This window comes from Daucus carota, chromosome 4 (assembly GCF_001625215.2).
Source record: "Daucus carota subsp. sativus chromosome 4, DH1 v3.0, whole genome shotgun sequence".
Classification (NCBI taxonomy): Eukaryota; Viridiplantae; Streptophyta; class Magnoliopsida; order Apiales; family Apiaceae; genus Daucus; species Daucus carota.
This window is the reverse complement of record NC_030384.2, coordinates 39571877-39597050: the sequence shown is the minus strand read 5'-3', so window position 1 is coordinate 39597050 and position 25174 is coordinate 39571877. Positions and strand designations below refer to the sequence as shown.

General features: G+C 32.7%; 4 protein-coding genes across 10 annotated transcripts; 2 read left to right on the top strand and 2 right to left on the bottom strand.

The window, feature by feature from the left end:
* The first annotated feature begins 307 nt into the window (after positions 1–307).
* Positions 308–2919, top strand: LOC108217625 (uncharacterized). Its single transcript, XM_017390468.2, has 3 exons — positions 308–582; positions 668–2399; positions 2487–2919. Exons 1-3 carry the CDS (start codon positions 518–520, stop codon positions 2661–2663), a joined length of 1974 nt encoding a protein of 657 aa, XP_017245957.1. The 5' UTR covers positions 308–517; the 3' UTR covers positions 2664–2919.
* Positions 2920–5400: 2481 nt separating this feature from the next.
* Positions 5401–10001, top strand: LOC108217631 (very-long-chain (3R)-3-hydroxyacyl-CoA dehydratase PASTICCINO 2A). The gene is made up of 9 exons (XM_017390480.2): positions 5401–5757; positions 5847–5958; positions 7193–7211; positions 7318–7406; positions 7485–7538; positions 7987–8057; positions 8152–8233; positions 8677–8773; positions 9679–10001. The coding sequence occupies exons 1-9, from the start codon at positions 5699–5701 to the stop codon at positions 9747–9749; spliced, it is 654 nt and encodes a 217-aa protein (XP_017245969.1). The 5' UTR covers positions 5401–5698; the 3' UTR covers positions 9750–10001.
* A 149-nt stretch (positions 10002–10150) lies between these two features.
* LOC108217627 (guanosine nucleotide diphosphate dissociation inhibitor At5g09550) lies at positions 10151–15988 on the bottom strand. 6 transcript variants are annotated; one of them, XM_017390470.2, is made up of 14 exons: positions 15935–15988; positions 15727–15828; positions 14888–14950; positions 14712–14795; positions 14335–14442; positions 14076–14248; positions 13438–13549; positions 13254–13334; positions 13107–13169; positions 12765–12866; positions 12558–12682; positions 11768–11978; positions 11208–11282; positions 10307–10490 (listed from the first exon to the last, which is right to left on the bottom strand). In XM_017390470.2, the coding sequence occupies exons 2-14, from the start codon at positions 15811–15813 to the stop codon at positions 10440–10442; spliced, it is 1335 nt and encodes a 444-aa protein (XP_017245959.1). In that variant the 5' UTR covers positions 15814–15828; positions 15935–15988; the 3' UTR covers positions 10307–10439. The 6 variants fall into 6 exon arrangements, with proteins under 6 accessions (XP_063947180.1, XP_017245959.1, XP_017245960.1 ...); XM_064091110.1 differs by having other exon boundaries at positions 10151–10490; positions 15727–15962; XM_017390471.2 differs by lacking the exons at positions 15727–15828; positions 15935–15988 and adding an exon at positions 15407–15541.
* Positions 15989–17295: 1307 nt separating this feature from the next.
* On the bottom strand, positions 17296–20890 carry LOC108217630 (MADS-box protein JOINTLESS). 2 transcript variants are annotated; one of them, XM_017390478.2, is made up of 9 exons: positions 20750–20890; positions 20295–20490; positions 18908–18986; positions 18453–18514; positions 18252–18351; positions 18083–18124; positions 17937–17978; positions 17650–17804; positions 17296–17520 (listed from the first exon to the last, which is right to left on the bottom strand). In XM_017390478.2, exons 2-9 carry the CDS (start codon positions 20474–20476, stop codon positions 17508–17510), a joined length of 675 nt encoding a protein of 224 aa, XP_017245967.1. In that variant the 5' UTR covers positions 20477–20490; positions 20750–20890; the 3' UTR covers positions 17296–17507. The 2 variants fall into 2 exon arrangements, with proteins under 2 accessions (XP_017245967.1, XP_017245968.1); XM_017390479.2 differs by having other exon boundaries at positions 20588–20753.
* Positions 20891–25174: the final 4284 nt, after the last annotated feature.

The following is a 25174-nucleotide window of genomic DNA, read 5'->3' as shown; positions in this document are numbered from 1 at the left end:
AACGGGAACTCGGGAAGGTGTTGACTCGAGATTATGTCATACTGGACTCCGTAACATGAACGAAGAGTCTACACCCCAGCGGCCCAGTCCATGCATCCTGTTTCCGGCCTGCCTTGTTTTTTGGACCTATTTTCTCATTAAAAAAATTTCTCCTACAACAACAATATTAGATGAAACTTGTTTCAAAAAACAATGGGTAAAATGGCTTGATCATTACTGAACTGGACTTCAACTTGCAAATGGATAACTAAACTCAAAAAGCTTGCATTTAACTCACTCCATCAGCTTTTACTTGCGATCACATAACTAAACTAACTAAAATTCGCACATTCATTAAGTGGTGTTAAATTTTAACGGAAGCCCGTTAATATCCAATAACCCAAATTCATCTGATCCGCCCGATTATTTTATAACCCGCCCCAATTCAGTAAAACCTACGACCTTTGGTTTAGCCGATCGTAAGTACCCCCAACTTAATCATATACGGCTTATACACACGAGAGGGAGAACAACAATCATGGAAGACGAAAGAGAACGACGACGGAATTTAAAGAACAAGACTCAAAGTAGCAACGATTCACAGTAAGTAATATGGCATTGATTTGTTCATTATCATAATTTAGGAGTTCTCAATTTTGTACACTAATTTGCATCGATGAACTTACAGGAGACAATTGCATAGTATCAAATTATTTTATGGAGGTGACTTTGTACACATTCCAGTGTGTAGCTACACATCGCAGTTGTACAAGGTGTATTACAATATTGATTTGGAAAGTATTACTATATCTCAGCTTAAGGTACGTGTTGGTGATGTTCTTGGTGAATATGATTCGTTATATTATAAAGTTGAATCTGGAATTAAATTGGTCAACAATGAGTCATTGCCTAAAATTGCTGAGTATTCTAAGAGTTGTAAGAATATGGCCATGTTATTTGTTTACCATGTCATCCCTCCTGGGTTTGATTCTGATAGAGATGACGAGGATGACAGGAATGGACATAGCTACAGTGATGATGAATTTGTTGAAATAAGAAAGAAAAGTAGACTGGAGAAAAAAAAATTGGATGAACTTCAAGAAAAGCATTACAGTGATGAAGATACTGAGTCTGATAGTTCACTTAATAGTGGATCTCTAAATTATAAAAGCAGTGAAGATGAATCAGATAGTGAAATTTGCTATGCAGCACCTCCCACCTCTGACAAAGAAAAAAGTGTGATTTTATTATTCAATGAAATGACCCCTGCTAGTGATATAAAGTGGAGGGTAGGGCTCATTTTTGCTGATAAAAAACAATTAAAAAATGCTGTAAGGTCTAGCTCAATGGAGACAGGTAGACCATATCATTATTTAGTTGATGATAAAAGGAGAGTTCAAGTAGGTTGTGCAAAAAGTTGTCCTTTTAAAATGTGGGTCACCCATATTAAAGAAAATCAAGGTTGGCAGATTAAAACTTTAAGAGATGAGCATAATTGTGTGTGGACTTACAACAATATGCTTGTGACTGTGAAATGGCTTGCTGATAAATATGGGGACAGAATTAGAAAGAACCCAAATTGGAAGTTGAGGGAAATGCAGGAAGAGTTTAAAAGAGAACTTAAAGTTGATGTTGGTGAGTGGAAGTGTAGTAAAGTTGATGTTCCTAAAATGAAAAGAATTTTAGATGAGGCTATAAAAGATAGTGTAGGCTTTAGAGTTTTGTGGGATGGAAGGGATAAATATGTAGTCAAAGGGAATGGGACTTCTTGTGAAGTAAGTTTGAATAACAGAACTTGCTCATGTAGGGTGTGGGAATTAACTGGTGTACCTTGTTGTCATGGTGTCACAGCTATCCAACATTCTAGACAAAACCCGGTTGATTTTGTAGCTCACTGGTTCACCAAAGAAACTTATATGAAATGTTATTCAAATTGTATTGAAGTTATTAGAGGGGAAGAATTTTGGGATGATGTGATTGGTGATAATGTTTTACCACCTTTAATAGTGAAAAAACTTAGAGGCCGGCCAAAAAATTGTAGGAGGAGGGAGGGATGGGAAGGAGGGAGAGGGACTGTTTGTAGTGGAAAATATAAAAGAATGAGCTACGCAGGCAGAGTGATGCATTGTGGATACTGTAGAAAAGAGGGTCACAAAATTAATGCTTGTCCTGATAAGCCTCATGATTATGTGCCTCCAAAGAGGGGTGAAAAAAAAGGGAGACCAAAGAAGGTGATGACTGAACAATTTGATGAGACACAAGTTGAACTTCAGCTACAGCAAAAAGAGGATGCAACTGGTGAAGATTTGATGATGGTAGAACTGCTAAATCAAATGGAAAATGCAGCTGATACACAAAATGAGTTAGTACCTATATTATATGATGATGTTGAGATGCAACCAACAGCTAGAATGCTATTTGTGAGTTTTAATATTTTTCTTATAAGTTTACATCACTTCTGCTCATTAAAGTGTACATGTGCTCTAATATTTTTTGTATATCTGTAGGTGCCTACACCTGGAACTACAACTCCACCCAATGTTTTTGTAGAAAAAAAGAAAAAATGGAGGAAAGCATGTGGTGCAAATCAGTTGTCTAATTCACAAACAGGGATAAGAAGTACAAGTGGGAGACTCTTGAAGAAAGTGCAAAAGTTTACACCTCCAAGAACAATTAGAAATTGAATTTCATTTTCTATTCTGCAGCAATAGTAGTTTATTAATGCCTGATCATGTTACAGGCTTATTTAAGCGTATTATTTAAAATGGAACAAGTACATATGGTCATGAAATTGGACAGATTTTTGGTCCCCCAGAGACTACTACAGTGACATTTGCTCTGGTTTACTGTTGCCCCGAACGTAGGCTTTTTGTTCATTAACAGTGTGCCTCATTTCATGTCACTCTCTTTTCATTAAATCATTAAAGACTTCTGTATTAAGTAGTTATTATTTCGTTTAATTTTTTCTGCATACATTATTTTTTGCTTAATTTATAAAATATTTACTCGATTTTTATCATATATTTTTTTTAAAATGTGATTGTAGGATTTAGTAATGATTAAAAAGAAAAAAATAAATTTGGCCAAAAAAAGAAGAAAAAAACAAACCAAAGTTTGCATCAGATCCAACTAAACAATGTACTGCGGGGTAGATTTTCCGTTAGTCCCGTTAGTTGATTTAACGGAAGTTTAGTTTAGTTATGTGATTGCAAGTAAAAGCTGGTTAAGTTAGTTAAATGCAAGCTTTTTGAGTTTAGTTATCCACTTGCAAGTTGAAGTCCAGTTCAGTAATGATCAAGCCATTTTACCCAAAAAACAATATTAGATGAAACTACTTTTCATTAAAAAGGAAAAAATAACCTTATCATCTATTCATCTGGTCTAAAGTATGCAAGATTTTCCGAAAACCGTAGACAATAAAATTTTATTATTTGAAAAGAAGATCAAAACTAATTAAAAAAGACCTTTATAATCTATTTTCAGCAGCTTAAAAATAAGAATAAAAGAAATAAGGGTAACATAAATTGATATATAAAAGATAATCCATATTATACAGATAATAAAATATATTATATCTAATAATAAATAATTATAAAAGTATGTTTGTATATATAATAAGGAGAAAATGAAATCAAAATAGAAATTTAATCCTTGGTTAAACATAAAAGAAAATATAATAATACAAAAAAACAAGACAAACAATTAAACTAACCAAAAAATATTTCATCGTTTCTTACAAACCAAAATATACGCATCAAATATGATCATCTATGAATGATACAAAATATTCACAACTAGCATAAAATAAAACTTAGTTTTTCTACCATATTTTAACTAGTTGAGAAGCCGCGCGTTGCGGCGGCCTATAAAAATTATATTAATAATTCAATATTAATATTTGTAGAATAAAATAATTTTGTTGTTGTCTATTAAAAGTATATTAATATATTAATATTTCAAAATTAATACTTGTAGGATTCAATAAATTTTTATTATAAAAATCTTGATTTAATACCAATACTAATATATAAAATTGCAAATTTGGACTATAATTCATGATGAAAAAAAATGAAAATAAATTTATACAAGTAATTAACAATTTATAGCATGACGAATCTTAATTTTATTTGTTTTTTTAAAAAGTAATCACGTTCTTCCATTGTCACCTTTCTCCAATTTTTTTGGATCGATTGTGCACAAACACATCTAAATTAAATATGTGAGATAGCGGTCTATAACTACCACCCTTGCTTGTAACAACCTTTATTTTTTAATACTATATAAACAAACTTTACTTAAAAGTTTTTTGAACGGTGCAAATAGATAATGCATGAATAATTTTTTTCTTTATACAAATTAAATCATATAAAAATTAACAACAACAAACATGTCTGATGAACAAAACAAATATTATAAAAGAATAACCAACAAACATATATCACTAATAGTAGATTTATTGATATCAACCATCAACATCATGTCAAGTCTATATTCTTTTCCCGTGTTTGGATTTGTCGACTCCAATATAGCGGTCTATAACTACCTTTGCTTGCAACAACCTTTATTTTTTTTAGTATTGTATAAACAACATTCACTTATCGTTGCACTTCCGAGTTAGAAATCGAGCACAAGAACTATCACCAGAGAGAGGTAGGGTTGTAGTATTGAGAGAGAGTAAGTTGTGTTGAGATGATCCAAAACCCTACAATCTAAAAGGGTATTTATAGGTGCAGAGAGACTTGTGTGCTATTCTTTCCCATAATTAAATAATTTGAAACAAAATCAGATTAAAACTTTCAAGCTACTATATTCCATAAATAATTTGTATTTCCCATAATTAAATAATCTGAAACAAAATCAGATTAAAATTTGCAAGCTACTATATTCCATAAATAATTTGTATTTCCCATAATTAAATAATATAAAACAAAATCAGATCAAAACTTTCAAACTACTATATTTCATAAATAATTTAAAACAAAATCAGATTAAAACTTTCAAACTACCATATTCAATAAATAATTTGTCTTTCCCATAATTAAATAATCTGAAAGAAAATCAGATTAAAACTCTCAACAAACTATATTCCATAAATAATTTGAAACAAAATCAGATTCTAAAACTTGCTTCTAATATACCCGAAATTTAAAAAGGTAGTTCTAATTTTTGATATTTTTCATTTAAAAATTCCAAAAAATTAGAAAAATAGAACGGAGCGATGTGAGAGGCGCCACCTAGACGCCCCTCGCTTCTCCTTTATATAAATATATTGATAGAGCTGCAATTAAAATTAATAATATTTTAAAGAAAACTCTAAAAACTTAACTTTTATCACCTCTTGAAAAAAAAACTTTTTCAACTTTAAAATAAATAATAAAAATCATTGCTCTATATTAAAAGAGGCAAATCTTGAATCTAAACAAGCAAGTAGGTTTGGTATATGTATGCATCCACATGGGCATGTTTTACACTTCTTGGTGTATTTGTAGCATTTCAATTGGGGAGTTGGCATCCAGTGAGCCTAATTCAAGAAATAAAAGCACAAAACTTGTGATGGGGTTTTAATTTTTTAAGTTGTTGATCCGTTCACCTAATAATCACTACTGCTATAACTTTCTTTATCTTCTTCCCCATTCGTTTTTAAATACTACCCATTTTCCCAATTCGCTCAACTCGAGAAAAAGTTGCAATCTTTGTCATTTTCCTTGGGAATCTTGAAATGGGATTATTATCTCGAATTTACCTCACTATTTATAATTGGACTGTCTTTATTGGATGGTAAATTTTCAAAGTTTTACTGTTAATTTGGTGTTTTATTGTTAAGGTCTTGATTTTGATATTGTGTGCTTGTTTGATTTTTGTTTTAGGTTTCAAGTTCTTTTTATTGCTGTAAAGACCCTCATTGAATCTGGGCACGAACATGTTTACGATGCAGTAGAAAAGCCTCTGCTGCTTGCTCAATCAGCAGCCTTTCTGGAGGTACGTTTGATGTTTCTAAAACTTATCTGCATTTAGTTGTGTTAGTGTCTGTATCATAATCATTTTAGATATATCTGGAATTGCAAGTAGATTGGAATGTAGGATTTATTTTCGAACTGCTCGGTCACTTCTTGAATTCATATAAATATGTCTGAATTCAAAATTGATCTGCAAATCGAATTTGAGTTTGTCAGCTTCAACAGATATGTCTAAGACTGTAATGGTGAGGCAGAGCAGTTGTCGAAGAAACTATACTATTCATTGTAGACTGCTACGAAATATAGGGGTTCTTGCCATAACTCAGTTCCTAGCAGTTATCAGTATTTATTATTACTAATTTGAAATAATGCAACCTATATGAGGACGCCTAGTGTCTTCAATCAGTTATTTGGAGTAAGATTGTCTGATTATATGCAAGCACTTATTTTACTGCTGACCATTATGCTATTATCAAGAAAAATACAGACTTGTTGTCTTCTTGTTGATTTCACACTACTAGATAGGAATTGCGCACTATTGATGGCCAATTCAACTCTTCTGCTATGCCAAATGGGCACACTTGGATCCTTGCGAAGTTGTAGTTGAAGATATATGGTTCAGTTAGTCACTTCATTGGTGTGAGTTCACATAGTTTCGAAGCTCGAGTAATGCCGGTGGTGTCAATTTAAACCATTTGCTCCTCCTAGATTCCCTAAGTGTATACTCTAGATATTAAGGTTTTATATTGATGGGCTTTGAGTAATTTAGTATATGAATCCAAGTAAGCCCTGATCCCTGTTATTGACAAGTTGATGTGTTGGGTGAGTTGATAACTTAATAGTTGTGATTTTATTTCATGAATGTAAAATCGAAATCAGGATAAAGTACTTGAGTGTAGTAAATTTGTACTTGACTGTTCTTACAGTAATCAAAGAACTAATATTTGGATGACGGAAACCTTGTTTTTTAATAAGAGAGTAACCTTGTTTTGGTTATGTGATTGTGTTAATATTATACTGATTATCAACTAGCAAAATATTAAAGACCTAGAGAGAGATGATGACGGACTCTTCAACCAACAAGTTAACATGCCTTTAGCTTGATTGAAGTACTTGCAATCCACAATCTAATCTACAAAAAGAGAGCTTGATAATATTAGCAGTAAGATGACATTTGAGTGATATATTACTACTGACTTATCTTTTTTGTTTCTCTGGTTTCCTTTTGGTTCTTTATTCAACAATGACGGGAACAGATACTTCATGGTCTAATTGGTGAGAATCACTTCTGCTGACCTTTGAGTTTTCAGAGTCGGTTATATTATTTCAAATGTATTATAACTTTGTAATTTGTGTTGACCTCTTTCCCTTTTACCAAAAGGTTTGGTTAGATCACCAATCACAGCAACGTTGCCACAGATAGGTTCCAGGTTGTATGTAACATGGGGAATCTTGTATAGTTTTCCTGAGGTAAGAATCGCATTATACTTTTTTACCATAATATTATCAAACATTTTTTCTTAAAATTAAATTGCTTGCTAATGACAGGTTCGGACGCATATACTTGTTAGTTCTTTGGTCATTAGCTGGGGGATCACTGAGGTTAGTCAGCGCACTACTGTACTAGCCATTAGTAACTCACCAAGTTGTGTCTAGATTGTAGTTTCAGTTGTATAGGTAAACTATTAATCAGCAGATTATGTTTCAATACCAAAAGGAATTGTTTTTAAAAGAACTTTACAAATATTGTATCATAATGTTTTAAAATGTAATTAAAGATATTATTATTAAAATGTAATTAAAGATATTATTTCACCTTAAGCCTCGGTAGAGGCATTGGGTGCAACGGTGCATGCATATGTTAATTACTGCAATGACCATTGCTCACAAAAGACGAGAGAGTTAGTGGCAAGCCAATAATTTAATCTGAGATCACCGTGAAAGAACAATATTAGAAATCACTAAATGTCTCAATTCATAGTTACTTTCATCTGGATTATGTTTTCACATTCAAGAAAAACCGATCTATAATCATTCTTCTAATTTTCAGGTCATCAGATATTCTTTCTTTGGCACGAAGGAGGCATTTGGCTCAGCTCCTTCCTTCCTCTTATGGCTCAGGTAAATAACTTATATTTGCCATTGGATTGGACTCTGAAGTTTGGAGATATGTATTTAATATTTATGTAAAATTCTTATCTTATCATCGGTGCAGGTACAGTGCGTTTCTGCTGTTGTACCCAACTGGGATTTCAAGTGAAGTTGGTCTAATATACGTTGCCATGCCCTACATGAAGGTTAGATGTTAACAACTAATGTACCATTCTAATTTCAATTGGAGTTTGAACAACAGTATCATGCCGAAGGTTATACATAATATTTACTAATCAGATAATAGAAATTCTTAGTTCATTTTTTTCTGCTTATTTGCTTTTTAAAGTGAACCTTTAAAGTTTAACTCAGTAAGTTTTCATAAAGAAAATTATCTTTTTAAAAATAAAATAAAATCGAGGTCTGAGAATCTTCAGCATCATTTAGGTTTTCTCATATATCCTGTGACCCGTCTCATTATCAGGGCTGTGATATCTTTCTCATCTCATTCAACTTGTTGGATAAAAGGCATCATAGAGTTGACTTGGTGTAGAAAACTCTAGATATATATAAGAATATAACATAGTTAATCTTCTACCCAGGCTTTACATTTCGCTTCTGTATCTTGACACCTTTTTGATATTTGCAGGTTTCTGAAAAGTATTGCATAAGGATGCCCAACAAATGGAATTCTTCGTTTGACTATTTTTCCGCTGCAATTGCAACCCTTGGTTTATACATCCCAGGCATGACTTAACTCCCATATGGCAAATTTAAATTCTACGTGCAGCACTACTGTTAACTATGATTTCACTTCTGTTCATCATCTATCATTTTGAAATAATGCCAATAAACTAACTAAAGTTTACTAAAATTATAGAAACATGTCATTCTGTTCAATTGAAAAGAAAAGGATTGTTAATTCTGTCAATTTCTCATCATCACATTTTGGCCAAAGCTATATCATTCATGTTACCATTGAACTAGAAGTTGAAATGAAAATTTTAATTATTTTTTTTAGAGCAGGAAATGCTAAAATGTGTAGTTTAATCATGGTGGCTGTAAATGTTGAGAAATAAACTGAGGATTCATTCATATAAATTTTAGATAGTTTGGATTATTATTGACATCACTGTGGTCTGTATTGGTTATTGTTAAGGTCTTCTACAGTTTATAACTCCATGGTCAGCAGCCATCAGGTTCATTAGAATCAATTTGTCTTTCTATTATTTGTTGATTAATTATTTTGGCAATTGAGTTCAAAAGGGAGAATGAAGGAAAACAAAATCAAGGGGCCAAGTATTAATTAAAATTAGGGGTCCCAAGAATTTTGACTGTTTATGCTTTTCGGTCAATGGGTCTTTGGTTCGACAGAATCAGTGTCAGACCAACATAATCAGCTAGGATTCGGTTGTGAACAAAAAAACTTTCAAGTAATATTTCAGATATGATAATGGATGCAATGGTATAACACGTGTCAGAGGAGTTTAAAAGAATGACAGTTGGTAGAATTTACTGGAATTAATATATAAAATAGGAGCTGCTAAAAGTGAAGAAACCAACACGGCAGCAAAACACTTAATTTGATTTTTAACTTTTCTTGGTCAACTTCTGCTGAATATTAATATAGATCCATGCCATCATCCTGCAGGCAGCCCCTTCTTGTACAGCTACATGCTCAGCCAAAGGAAGAAAGCTCTATCAAAAACCAAAAGGGAGTAGTGGAGCACGAAGAAGTTTATTGAATACATTTCCTGTGTTGTGCCATCTCAAAAGTGATTGTAATCCATTCCGTTGTCTGTCCCCTAGGCTGATACTTCTCACTTTAATTCCTTATTTGCCAAGAAGTTGATGCTAGTTAATGCACTTCCTTGAAACAATTAATTCTGTAGCTATTGATATAAATTCTAAACTTCTTTTCTTCAGAATATGAACAGTTGATAAAAAATTGTATACTTTTATTATTACTACTTACTAGTTAAGTTGGCAATATATTGCAAAGACGGTGGATGTTTGATTAAGTTGGACTGATTTAGAGGAGTGTGTATGCCAACAATTTTGGAATATTTTTAACATGTACATTGTGTGAAATCCAAAATTTCTTAAAGGCACACAAGCACAAGTTTATTCACCAGTGTATACAAATTACTATTATTATGCAGATGTTGTATATTCCTAGAAAAAATATGGACTTATTCTTAATGCCCAAGTAAATTTTCTGTTCATCAATAAATGTAACAAACTCTAAGCAAACAACACATCTACAAAGAATGCAATGCTGGTTCAGAAATGACTGCAATAAACAAACTCAAGGACACTGAAAAGTGCAGAATCAGGTTGACGAAATAGAAGAATAAAAGTTTAGTCATGATTCTTAAATTTCACCAGCTCTGGTATACGACACTTGAGGAATTATTCTTCAGCGGCACTAGCAGCACTTAGATCAACACTAAGGTCCAGATCCTGTAAAATGATCATGTTAGTACTGACTCTTTTTTACATCTATATAACTTAAATGTTAATGAGCAATAAACCCTGGGTTTACAACAAAATACCTTTTATGACATGTTATCCAAAAAACATTTTTCAACGAAGAAACGAGCCTATATTCAAATATCTGCTTCAAGTAATAATTCCCTTTCATGGTGGGATCATTTGTACTTATTTCCTATGTCTAAATTCATCCATTCTGCTAATTACCAATTCAGAGGGTGAAACAACTATATTGAGTGGAAATGTAATTGAGAAACTTTCAGCTGATATTTATGTGTTTCGATAGGGTTACAAAGTTGCAGTACTAATCTCCAGTTTACAGGTTTCAGATGTATACTATCTTGGAATCCGTTTTGTTGTGTAGTTGAATTCTTCTAAAGAACACAGTGAAAATTATCCATAAAATTTTGCAGAACTGTATTACACTGCACTTTTCTGTGACATATTTGGTAAGCACATCTGCCATATAGTTTCATACCATTATAAGATTTTGAGGTTTTTAGGGTTCTTGCTTTCTGAATGTGGCAGATATGCTGCAGAAATACTGTGTATTTTAATAAAATATACTTTACTTCAGGAAATAGGTACAGGCCAGTGTTTAACTACAAGATAAATCATATCTAGTAAGCAATCACAAAAAGATTGCCAGCCCTTGTTACTCGGGGGAAATAAATGCCAAAAGATTACCTTTCCGGTTATTCTCCTGTACATTGCAATCACATCATCTACTGTGGACTCAAAGTGCGTCGTTGCATCATAACTCTGGAAATTATGCCAGGAAGATATCATATTTTTATCAAATTTTAGAGGTAAGGAAAAGAGAAGCATAAGGTGTTGATTCGTTGTATTCTAATACTTGGATCAAGTTTACCAGAACAAAAAAATGAAGGAGATAATACAAAGTTACTAAGTACAGCGCACATAAGAATATAGATAATAATTTAGTCCTTAAACTTGGTAAAATTCTTATTCCTGAAGAGTATATGAGTCTACTCCAAATTCTTGAAGAGTGAAATTAGTCTCCTTTTATTTCACTTCTTGTTAGTTGATGCAAACAATCCAGTCTACTCCAAAGGTCAGGCCAGAATATCAAGGCACCTCTAAGAAATTATATGGCTATATGAAATATACTAGCCGTAGCACGCTAAAGTCAAATTTCATGCCTTGTCACACGAAGAACAAATCTTTAAACTTGCAAACATGGAAGTTTTCAAGTGATAAATCTTATAGTTATAGGTATGGCTTACCGTAGATATGAAGCAGTTATCAGATGCATCAAGGTTCGTGGGCTCGTATCTGTCATAAGTATCAAAAAATATTTCTTCTACAGATCCAAGGAGATCTATGCCAGGCTTCAGTTCAGCTTCAGGATTATCTGTTTCCGCCTCTGTTGTGACAAAAGCAATGTATTTGCCTTTTGGAACTACATTATGAGAATAAGAGCAGCAAAACACGTACCTGGTACAGAAGAAGTCTTACGGTAGTGCATTCGATCTCAAGAATTCAAGACAGTCAATGTTGCGAATTTTAGTTTTTTTTATAGATATGCCTAATTTTTCAAAGTATATATATTTTATTTTGACTAATTACTTTCTTCATTTTATTACTTTTATGGTTTTAAGTGAAGGCAACACAGTCTATGCTTTACCAGGTAAATCTAAGCGTTACTGAACCAGGTAAATCTAAGCGTTACTGAACCAGAGAAATCCTATACCATGTATAAGGTGATAATTTTTTATATGCTAGAAGATGGGATTGTGTTAATCTCTAATAGAGGTTGAAATCATTAGTAGATGTACTTGCAGTACCCATTTGCCATCACACACACACACAAGTTTTCAGATTAATCTTCACCAATAGTTTGGCATACTTACATGTCCAGTTTGTGTTTTACTAGTTTTTGTGGCATACTTAACTTGGAGTAAATCATTTAGTGAGCTGATCAAACGATCACGTGTACCTGAATACTTTGTACAATTATGCTCACACATGTACAGCAGATCAGATTGATTCTTGACAAACAACTGGCATACTTACATGTCTGATTTGTGTTTAATCTGTTTTTGTGGCAAAATAATCTGGACTGAATGAGCATCTCCCGTGTTTGGTATGGGATGGTTCATCAAACATATAGCACGGGCCACTTTTCCAACCTTTTTTACCTGGTGCAAGAAATTTGAGTTGGTAACGCAGGATAGTTGAAGTTAAGAAAAAACAGCTATATATTGAGAATAAGCACTTCACCTTGTCAGGTAAATAAGAAGGATCACAGACTACTTTCTTGCACTTAGCAGTTTCTCCCTCGGATGTCACGCCAATGGTCGCTCCATCATCGCCAAACTCTACCTAGTCATTATAGCATCAGAAAATGGTTTAAGATTTTGTCAAGCACAGTATATGATTGCTCAGTAGCTAAATGTGTGAATCCCACACCAAACACAAAGGCACTTAATATAATCCTGGTCAATGAAAAGTATCACATCTCAGAATAATTACATAATGTCCACACAACCCTTGACATAAATAGAAAGCAACAGCTATGGTACTGTCAGTGGCTCAGAGCTACCCGCAGTATCACACCATTACCTTACATCCAGGCTTGTTAAGCATATATGTGCCACCATAAACGGCACTCAGACGAGCAAATCCCTGAGATTAATTAGTAATCACCAGCAAAAATCACATGAGTATATGAGTAAAATATCAGCAAGTTCTTAACAGTGAAACATTTACCTGCGGCAATTCTCCTAGCCCGTACAAAGGATAAATGTAAGGGGATCCTCCTTGAAATCGAGCCAAAGACTCTGCATACAACTTTTTCAAATAAAAGGGGATTGTATTAAGTTGGTGAATACACTACAACATAGAAGAGAATATGAAACTGAACAAAATGGGAAGATGGTTTAAAATAATCTACCTTAACTTTTTTAACAAAATCAAGGGCAGGCTGTTCCAAGTAACTATCATCCTTATAAAGTGCCAATGCATGCCCAATGAAGTCAACTGTATTGTCATCTAGTCCATACTTCCTACATCAAGAATGATTTGTTAAGATGTCAAAAACATATAAATTTCACACTGATTCAAATACGTGTGAATGATAATTACACAAGTCAATGCAACTTAAGTGTTTATAAGCTGAGGGCAGCACCAAACCAGGTTGGACTTGGAGAATTTTCTAGTAATGAATGATATATCCGTCAGAATCTGAACTTTTAATTTAAGTAGAATATTAGCAGTCGAGTACAATTCCCACAGCATTAAGCAAAGCTGCGGCAACAATTTACGAATGAAACATATAGAAGACTAAGAGATCAGTTTCTGTAACAAGTTACGAACGAATCAAATAGAAGATTAAGAGATCATTTTCTGTAACAAGCTTAAAGTCCTCTACGGGTGAAGGGTTTTTCAGAAGATGGCAAGTGCAAGTGTGCGACAAGCAAAAGGAAAAGGGCTATGGAACTCCGATAAAAATAAAAGGTATTGCTCACATGCACAAGTCAACTGTCAACATACGGAAATGTATTAAACTATATACAAGGAAATGAGCCTTACGAAATCACAGCTTTTGCTGTAACTGTTTTGAGATCCATCCCTTCATGCGTTTTTGGTTCATTTTCGTTATAGTCTTGTACAAAAACAAAGAACTTCCGTGCCCGCCGCTTCTCGAACAATCCCATTAGCGGTGACTTGAGTGCTTCAACATCATTTGCGGGTACTTTGTAAATCTAGATGAGGATAACAGAACCATTGGTTTCCCGAAGACCTCATTAAAAATTACTGTTTTGCTTTCAAATTCAGATAGGAACCAAACCTTGCCTTTGTTGTACACAAAACTACCGTCCACGGCCTTAAAATTCAAATATTTTGTGACACTAGTGCGGATGAGAACTCGAACCAATGCACCATTAGCCATCATGAACTAACAGAAACCAAAAACATAAATTGAGTGGCTGAATAAAATAATAAAAGCATGTTATGGAAGAAATCCTTAAATTTAACACCAGCTTTAAACAGAGTAAAATGGAAACGTCCCTACAGTAAACTTTCATCTATTGCATAGCTCCAAAGCTCTTTCATGGAACTTTTGAGTAAGATGCATTGTATCTACATATTTATGTCAGACATGGAAGGTAAAAATAAATTTGGCTTGATTCATCTATTGCAGTGCAGGTATGGCAATGTGAATACCTTGGGGATCATATCAACATTGTAATCTCTGCTTGCACCCAATGTTTCAGGAGCTGCATCGTTGCTCTTAAATCGCTTCCATAACTAGAAACCACATTCTGAAACTACTCAATAAGACATAAAAAAAAAGTATACACATTTTAACAAATAGATATTAAAAGAAATTAAAAGTGTACCTGATTTAAATTGAGAGAAGTTGATTCGCCACCATAGTAATCATTCCTATCCATGTGCAGTACCTGCAACCAAACCAATTAACTAATTAAGATTTAAGAATGCTAGTAACAAATACACATAACACCACCACTCCACCAGGCATTCGCTAAATGCATTGATTAGAACAATAGCAGAAATTTATAGGCAACAATTAAACACTACAAAGAGTGCAGGTCGCTTATGTTTATAAACACTACAAATTTATAGATCCATCTATAGGGACCTTCTAGCAATCCTCGGTGAGATTGTGTCCAACACAAAACTAAGAACGCATTAAAATTTCAGGGCGATCGGACACAAACACGATTTCAAAGTATAATCGACACAAGCGATTCGTGATGACATAGCGTCAAACGCAAAAGTAAGAATGAGACATAATTTAAGGGTGATCCAGCATCAACACAACTTCACAATAATACAATTACATACACAAATGCAAATCGGGAATCGGAACTAATCGGTTGAATACAATTACATACACAAATGCAAATCGGGAATCGGAACTAGTGGGTTGACCCACCGATTCAGAATTTTCAATTTTGTAAGATCACAGTGTGATTGATAATTCGGTTAAATATTTTTTAGGGATTAATCACGAATTTTTAATAAACCGGATTTTCAGAACACTGCTGACAGATATAGCTTTCGGTCCATGCAAGAAAAGATTCCAACAAAACTACATTAATTAGCATATAAAATTACATATAATCGTTTCAACATTGCAACTTGCAAGAAAATAACATGTTGGCTACGTAAAAAACAAGCAAATACATAAACAAAAGCTAAAGTATGAATGTACTTTGAGACCCTCAACGGAGAGGAGACCGCTGAGAATGCATTCCTTGAGACCCGTGCCCAGAACTATAACATCGTACTCTTCATCCATCGCTTCTTATTTACACTTACACAAAATAGACGATATGTAAGAAGAAGAAAGGTAGTATAATAATATTGATATGGAGTAAAATGTGTGCAAGTTTTGTATTATCTATATGAAATCATGGAACCTGACCGAGGGAGATTTACACGCCTTTCTCTATTCCTATTCTTACGAGCGAACTAGTCTTACCACCCCTTTTCAGGGCATAACTTTTGCGATTGCAATACCGTTTTTCATTTTTTTTTTCTCCTGCAATTTATTTCCAAACCTATGCAAGGTATAATTTGATTGTGTTTTTTTTTTTTTATAACTTATTTACAAATCTATATCGGTTATGTTTTTTTTGTTCCTGAATTATTTTTATTGAAGAAAGAAAAAAAAGTTGAACATGCACGATTCATCACAAATTATCATATAACTCTTTTACTTTTAATATTTTCTATTTCAAGACGAACAATTGTCTATTCAAGACGAACAGAAAGTTAATGTATGATAGATAATATTTTTTCTTATAAATTAAAAAATATGATTAAAAATTAATTGAAAAATACGTTATCACATATTAATATTAGAAACATATCTACATATAGATAATAAGAATGCTTATTGTTTATACTGTCGATTTATAATATGTAAAAATATTATAAAAAATAAATTTTCAGTAAAAATTAGAATTAGGGTCGATTAATATATTTAATCAAATGTTAATTCATTTATACTAATATATTTTAATCAAATGTTAATTCATTAATACTAAAATACTAACAAAATGATTTTAAAATTAAACTATAAATAATAAAATTTCAAATTAATACTCATCCGTACTTTGGATTCAGATTTTGGTTTATAATTTTCTTTAAATTTGAAATATATTCAAGACATATTAAAATGAGAACTGATTGGACATAACTAAAACAATATATTTTATTTATAACAACATAAAATAATAATGTCCGTAAAAAAAACTTAAAATAATAATGAATTAACATTTTTACAATATAAGCAAGTTCAAACACCATACACATTTATCAAACTTTAGTTAATCAGTATTTTATATTGTTTTAACTAATTATTTTAAATGATATGTTTGGAAATGCTCATAAATATGAGATAATTGATCCTCGGATGAGAGTTCTCCAGAAAATAAGATCACTTTTAATTGAACTGAAAATAATTATATCTATATATATAAAGTCACTAATTCTGATAGAAAAATAGATTTTAAATTGAATAAATTTGTATCAAGATTATAAAGTTAATGGATACTCGTAATTGAAACTCTGATCTTCTATCCCCGTCTGTTTCTGAGCTGATAGAAAGTGATAAAGCAGAGATAATAGATCATGAAACTCCACACTGTTTCCTTTGAACACTTGTGACTTGTGAATGCTGCTTCCAGGAGTACATAGAAGTGTTCTCAGTGCGGACCATCAGATGAAGATGGACTGTGTTATTATGTACGTGGGTGTTCTTTACTTGCAACATCCGTCAAAAAAACAAAGTTCTTTACTTGCAACATTTTTCATTAATTAATACTTATGCATTAGACTAGCATTTTGAGGTCAACGTACAACTTCACTACTACCATTCAGTCTGATGATAAAACGTTGTATACATACATAGGTGGATGTGACATATTTGATTAAGAACAACATAGGCAATACTCTTGTCTTCTCCCATTCATTGCTCCTTCGCCTGCCTCAGTAGTTCAATCTGCAAGAATTGAGGTCGAGAATCAATATAATTCAAAGCGTCATTGCTACTCAAAAATCATGCTAAAGTATCAGAATTAACCAATATACAGGTTAGTGAGCCAAACAAGGAACTAAATATTTAACTTACCCCAAGCCCAGCTTGAGGGATGTATCTGAGCTTTCACAATCTTGTGGAGGGCCAGTAGAGTTAGTTACAGAGTCGGAGGACGGACCGTCCTCATGGATTGTGGTTGCCGAATCAGCAGGGATGATCTTTCCACCTTTATTAGAGATTTCCATCATCTTGTTTTGGGGGAAGAATTTGTGTGGTTATCATTAGCACAAGTTATGCATAAGCAAATCATATGCATCAATAAAAACAAACAGAAAAAATAAAGAGAAGTATTGTAAGACAGAGATAAAGGCACTTTTTACATGTTGTCTTAGTCGATTGTTTTCTTCCATTAGTTGCATGCCCTGAAAATATTTTGTAAATAACATAAATATATGGGACGAGATTTAAATATTATTTGTACTGTACCCCATATGTAATCGCTTCACATGTCATCTTATATGCTAACCTTGTGTTGTAGAGACTCGATCTCTGTCATAATCTTTTCACCCTAAAGAAATTTTAGAGTCAAATAGCGTGTATTAGTTTGTTTCCAGAAAAGAGAGTTATTTTTTTTAGTTTCTCAATTGGGTATTGAAGTGTGTGTTACAGACATTTGACATAGATAAGATACAGACCTTTTTCTTTATCACGCGACTTAATCCGGCTTCAAGAGATTTCTCCAGCTGTTGCAACTCTTCTATATTCATACCTTGGAGATCTTCTCCTCTCATCTGCCTGTTTTAATAATATTTGGTCGAAGTGTCAAACGATCCACCCTCATGATTATAAACAAGAATGTAGAGTACTTAGCTAAAAAAAAACATAGTAAACATTACCTCAGTTGTCGGCTTTTCTCTGCCACTTGCTTGCTTATTATGGAGTGCTCACTCTCTACTAGCTGCATCACAATGTTCTAGTTCTATAAGATTGTGTTGAGGTCCCATAACATTAAGATATACTATAATCCCTATTTATACAGATTTTTTTTTTCAGATATTCATACAGAATATTATATATTTGTATGGTAGGGGTAAATGACCAATGCCCACTGTGATTTTCGACTCACCTATTTTCCCAACAAACCGAGACAAACCCACTAATCTATTGGCCACAATACAAGTTCAGTTGTTCGTCATGGGAAGCGACGTGATATAATGTACTATTATGGGGAACTGAGGATATTTTAGTGTAGTTATGCATTTGGTACCTAGTGCAAGGAATTATATGACTTCGTTAATAATTACTGTAATTGAATTGTATCAAAGAGTTGAGAAATAGCAAATTCATTCACCTGAAGCTCAAGAGATGGTCGTTCCATCTGCCCGAGATTTTTCGCATGTAAGCTATGCTTTTCAAGTATTCCCTTCATGCTGCAGGAGATGTTAATAACACTGAGTTACACGGCATACAATTGCAATTTTTCGCATTACATTTTTAGGACACAAAATAGGAACAGGTATATAAATCTACACATGATAACATTTAACAAGGCAAGTACCATAATATCACTTCTCAGCCTACAGTATATAAATCTCATGTAGGTGAGAGTATACTCTTGTTCTTGCACAATTACAGGAAAAAACATGCTTTGCAAATTCATTATCATAAGAATGAAAGGCAGGCGGGATGACCCATTATACTGATCAAGTAAATCTTGTGCGTGCATTCTCATGATTAAACTAAGTATTTTGTTAGAACACCCAAAAATTAGTTGAGACTGCTTTTGCTTGGCGCAAACAGTCTTAGTTACCCTCACATAATAACCTGCCTCGACATGGGACTGGGGGCATGCACAGTATCGTCATATACTTCCAAGTTCCAACTACAATATTTTGTTCCGCAACACCCAAGGAATCCCTAATCTCTAATCTTTCATTAGTATTATTTTAATGAGAAATTGTATGTACAGCTTTAGTCGTGTTTAAATAGCTGTAATAATTTGTTTTAAAATTTATTAACCGTGAAGACTTGCCAATAGCTAGGACGATTTAATCTTCATTCCAAAGGATTTCAATTTGTCTAAGAATATAAACACACATTAGTATGTCAGGTGGCTAAACTTAACATTACCATATAAAGATCCGATCTAAATCATTCATGATGTGTATCGGTTTTCGTCACATGCTTAGCTGTTTGCTGAAGGAAATGAAACGATCATTTAATAGTTTTACATACCATAGCAGAGCCGCTTGAACCTAGCATATACTGCATCAAAAGATTATAAAAGTGTAGACCAAACACCACAGATCCGCAAAACAGCAATGAACACACAAGAACACTGTACATGATATTTTATATGAGCACATCACATGAGATATCAGTTCTCTTTTCTAGCTAAACAAGTTCTTTTCAGCTACAACTTGACTTTGCTTAGAATAGCTTTATATTATAAATACATATTCTCATACATGATATGTGTGTACTTGTCCAGCTTTTCTTTTTCAACAGTAACTGTAAAGAGCTACTATGTGTAACATATACGGAGAGAGAGGGGGAGAGAGCGAGTGAGAGAGAGAGAGAGAGAGTGAGAGGAGAAAGGGAGAGAGAGAGAGGGGGGGAGGGAGAGATAGAGAGGGAGGGAGGGAGGGAGGGAGAGAGAGAGAGAGAGAGAGAGAGAGAGAGAGAGAGAGAGAGGGAGGGAGGAGAGGAGAGAGGGGGGGAGGGAGAGAGAGAGAGACCTGGAGTTGGAGTACTGAAAGAGCTTGCCAGTAGAGGAGAAGATGATGAGAGCAACATCAGCATCACAAAGAACAGAAAGCTCTTCAGCTTTCTTGAAAATCCCTCTTCTCCTTTTGGAGAAGGTCACCTGCCTGGCAGTAGTGTTATCAATCTTCTTGATCTGTATCTTTTCTCTAGCCATGAATTGATCTCTTTCTACACACAAACAAGCTCCCTTAATACACAAGATATATAGAGAAGAGTAAAGAACAAAGCAGCATATAATGAAATAAAACCAAACTATAGAACTAACTTTCCAAATATGGATATTCTATGTAAGAAGGAAATAATTAGGTAAAAAAGGATAGTATTAAGAGAAGGATGGCAGTATTTTTTGCCAAATTAAGTGACAATACAAAAATCCCACATCTAGACAAGAGAGAGAGGGGGAGGAGAAAAGAGATGGATAAGACACCTTTTCTTGAGATCAAGAATAACCAAACAAGAGGCTCCCAAGAAAATTAAAACCCCACCAGCATTTTAAAGACACAAGTTTAGCCCACTTTTATGTAAAAACAACAGATGAGGAAAGAGAGAATCTCAAGGAGTACTACTATTATTTCCATACTGTTTTGGTGTTTGGGTTTTGTTGGAAGGGTAAAGTGTGTGCACCAGTGCCTGTTTTTTGTTTGTTTACTGTTTACAATTATTTCATTTTGTTCTACCTAAAATCTCAATCTCACCGTTCTTTCATCGTAAGACACTTTTGGATCGTGAGTGGAAACGAGAATTCAAAATAAAAATGGAAGATAAGAAATGATTAACCGTTCAAGTGAGATCGGGATTCTGATTATATATCTAAAATTGTTAATCCAAGTACTAGGACCGGGCTTATTAACTACAAACCAAGCGTTTCCATAATGATAATTAATAAAAGCATGTAGTCCAAAATCTTGAGTTTAATATAATGATAAGTGTATATTTATAACTTCTTGGTGTCCAAAATTCTGAGTTCGATTCTTATTTACACTGATTTGAAACGAACTCATAGGGAAAATTTTGAAATTAAATATTTGGCTTGGAATCTTCAGACTTTGTTTCTCCTTCCCGCAAACTAAAAATGATTCGAATGACTAAAGAAGAAAATTGGAGTTGAAAGAATATATGCTGAGCTTCTTGTGGTGAAGCAGCCCCATGTTTTGCTTTTGTCAGTTTCTAGGTTTTGTTGCTGTAAATGGTTACTCCATTGTGAGCACTATTGAAAGAAAGACATCTGTGACTATACATATAATTGGGACCTGCATAATTAAAAACTCAAGGGAATTTTGTTGATATAAAGTTCATAATTCTTTTCCCATTATAGATTTTTGACGGTGAACATCATGTTATGATTTGAAATGAAATATGTGAGAGTTTTTGCCATTTTCATTCTTCTCATTTCAAGCGTGCATTGAAAGTGAAATTGATGTGGACACAACTATGCATATAAATGGAAATAATTGAGTAGAAATAATTTGTGAAATAGGATAGACCTGACAATATTCTAACACAGAGATACATTTATTCAAAATAAATAACTATATTAATAATGAAATATAAATTCATTTCTAATGACCATTAACATTTTGTTTTAAATTAGAAAAATGTTAACGATGTAATTTGTGTTCTATTCAAAAAAAAAACGATGTAATTTGTGTTATATTTTAAACAAAAAATAGATGTCATTATAGTTATTATTTTTGTTAAGGTGAAAAGAATGAAAAAATTTGATCAAAGGGGCTACTTGAAAGTTGGTTTTTTTTTTAGAAGTAAACTACTTGAAAGTTAATTTATGCTTAAAATTTTTGTTTTATTTAAAATTTAATTAAATTTGAAATAAGATTTAGAAGCAAGAATAAGAGATCATGTGTTATTGTAGTAAAATAGTTATATTCTAGGGCTAAATAATAATATAAATTTTATTTATTTTAACAATATAATTAGCTATAAAATATTTTACATATGTTTATTCTCGTATGTGTATCCTTTGCTCATGCGAAGGCATTTCCAATACTAAAATTGTTCAGTTAAAATTATTGTCATAAGATACATGTCATCTTGGATGACATATCTTAAAAAAATTAAAATTCTAATATCTATCCTCTTAGAAAAATATAGATAAATAATATTAATTCTCTATTTTTTATCTTAACAAATCTAATATCCTTAACTAAAATTTAATATAATCATATAATTTAATTAATATAATAGATCATTCTCCGTGAAAATGCTCTTAGAAGTAAAAATGAAGGATAAAGTGAAAGTGTATTATTGATTTGGCATTTTGGCTAAAGGCGGTGAATATTGCTACCCTCCGTTGGAATATAGTTGGACTAAACAGTTCGATAATTAACCTGCTCCTGCCTAGTGATATGATATCTCTGGGCCAGTCTGACAACTAATACAGATGAGGCCATACTGGGTGCAGCTACTTGTCGCTTCAAATCATTTTTTTATCTAATTCTGTACATCTTACATTAAATAACGCACTTTTATTGCCATCTCCTTTTCGTTTTCCTTAATTGATCAAGTCCTTCTCGTTTTGGGGAATGTGTCACGGATTCTTTGAGTATTTAGGTGAATTTAAAATAAATGTATAATAAAATTTGATGAGTTTGTCAATGTATGACATTGGGCCAGTTTGGCCAAGAGAAGCAGAAGCTATTTCTGGCTTCTGCTTCTCTTGACCCGTTTGTGCAAAGAAGTAGAAGCACTTTTAAGAAGCTGAGAATGCTAGCTTATCTCTCACAGCTTTTGCTTCTTTTCCAACCACTTTATTAACTTATTTACTTCTCACTTCTACTCCACTTCTTTACTATAAGCAAGAAGTCACTTCTTTTAAGATTATTTTCCATCAAATACCTCAAATTATAACTTAGGACATGTTAAGACATCGCTGAAACATTGTTCAATCAAATTTTTTCATGAAATATCCTAAATTATAATTTAGAATATGATCTGAGGCATCTCTTGGACTTGCTCTTAAGCTAAAAAGTTGATGTAAAAATTAGAAGCAAGTTGGAAAAGAACAGAAACCATGAAACAAAAACTAGTATTCTCAACTTCTTTGAAGTACTTCTTGACTTTTTACACAAATAGTACAAATAAGTGTTTGTGATTTAAAAACCCACATGCTGAGCTTTTAAATCTCGACCAAACATGCCTACATCTATTTTTACCTTTTTCACACTTTACTTAAATATTTTACTTATATATCTTCACAAATCCAATTAAGAGACTATTTTTTTGAGTAAAAAAATAATTTCAATAATGAAAAGGCATGCGGTATCAACAAAAACAGTTGCGTCAAACGAACATAAAATAAAAACAATCGCTGATCAATCTATTTTTCATAAAATTATGCAGTTTGTTGAAGATGAAATATTTATAAGCACCCTCTTTCCCACATCCGGTTAAAGCTTAATCTTGTTTGAACTATCAACCACAACTGCAATCCCTTAACATCTTTTCTCACTAAATCACAGATCATACTATCACATACAAAAGAGAGAAGAACCCAAATTCTCCACCAAGAAGAGAAACAACCTAATGCTCACCAAGGAGAGACTACACCAAACCAAAATAACAACTAAAGATAAATAAACTTTACAGCGGAACTACCGGAACAAGAGAAATCAGACTGAAAATCCACCCGCATGAAACAGAGAAGAAAGATAGCGAAATCCCTGGTGGTTTTAGATCTTAGAATTTTCCGGAGAATAGATCCGGAGCACAGTCACAAAAACAAGAGATTTTGAACTGAAACCACCCATTTAGAAGGGAGACAACGAAATCTCCTATTATAGATCTAAATTTCTCGAGAATAAGTATTATTCAAAAACTAAGAAGAAAACAAAGTAATCAAGTATTATAAAGTGTTTCATACTGTTCACTTTGAATATTTGCACTTTTTACAGCAAATTTTACGGTAGAGTCATAATTATATTTCTTTATGCAAATTTTGATTCATGTGAAGATGCAGCAGCTATTCAGTGTTGAAGACTAGAAGATGTTAAATGACTTCTTTTCCCCCTGCTTCGTTTTATACGAGTCTGTTTGATTAATAGGAATGTTTATTTTTAAATTCGATCACACGAAATAAGAAAGGAAAAGATAAAAAAAATAATATTTGAACGTGTAGTTATAATAATCTCAAATATTTCATCTGTTCTGAATTATAAATCATTTATTTCTTGACAAATATTGAGAATTTTTTGATCAAAATTATAATTATTTCTCTAAAATATAATATTAATATGATCAAATAATTCAAAAATATGCATCTCAAACCATCTCTATTTCAAAATATAAAGTATATGGCAGTGAAAAAAGGAAAATAATTCATTGAGTCGGATACTCTAATCCTATCAATCCTGAGCGAAAATAATAACCCCGGCTCTGAAGAAAATTTATTAGAGCGACTTTGATCACGAATAATTTTAATTAATAAATGAGCTGGCATCTCAAAATAAAAAATATAAAAAACTTCATATATATATATATGATATCACTTTAATATGATAAGTGTGATATTCTTATAGATTTTTTATAAACATGTCAGTGGATCAACAAATCCATACAAGATTGGCTGTAATTATAGTTGAAGTATGGTGAATCTCTTGGAGATGCTCTGTATACTTATATAAGCTTGCATCAATTATATTTCATGACCAAGCCCCATTTAAATATATCTTTTTTTTATCAAATCATATAAACTAAAAAAATAAAATGAGAGTAGTTACAGTATTTTTTTTTTTTACAATTTTTAACTCTAATCCTTTTAGTAACAAGTTCATCATAATTACGATTAAATGATAAATAATAAAATCCTTTTACATAAACAATTTCCCGAGAAATCACA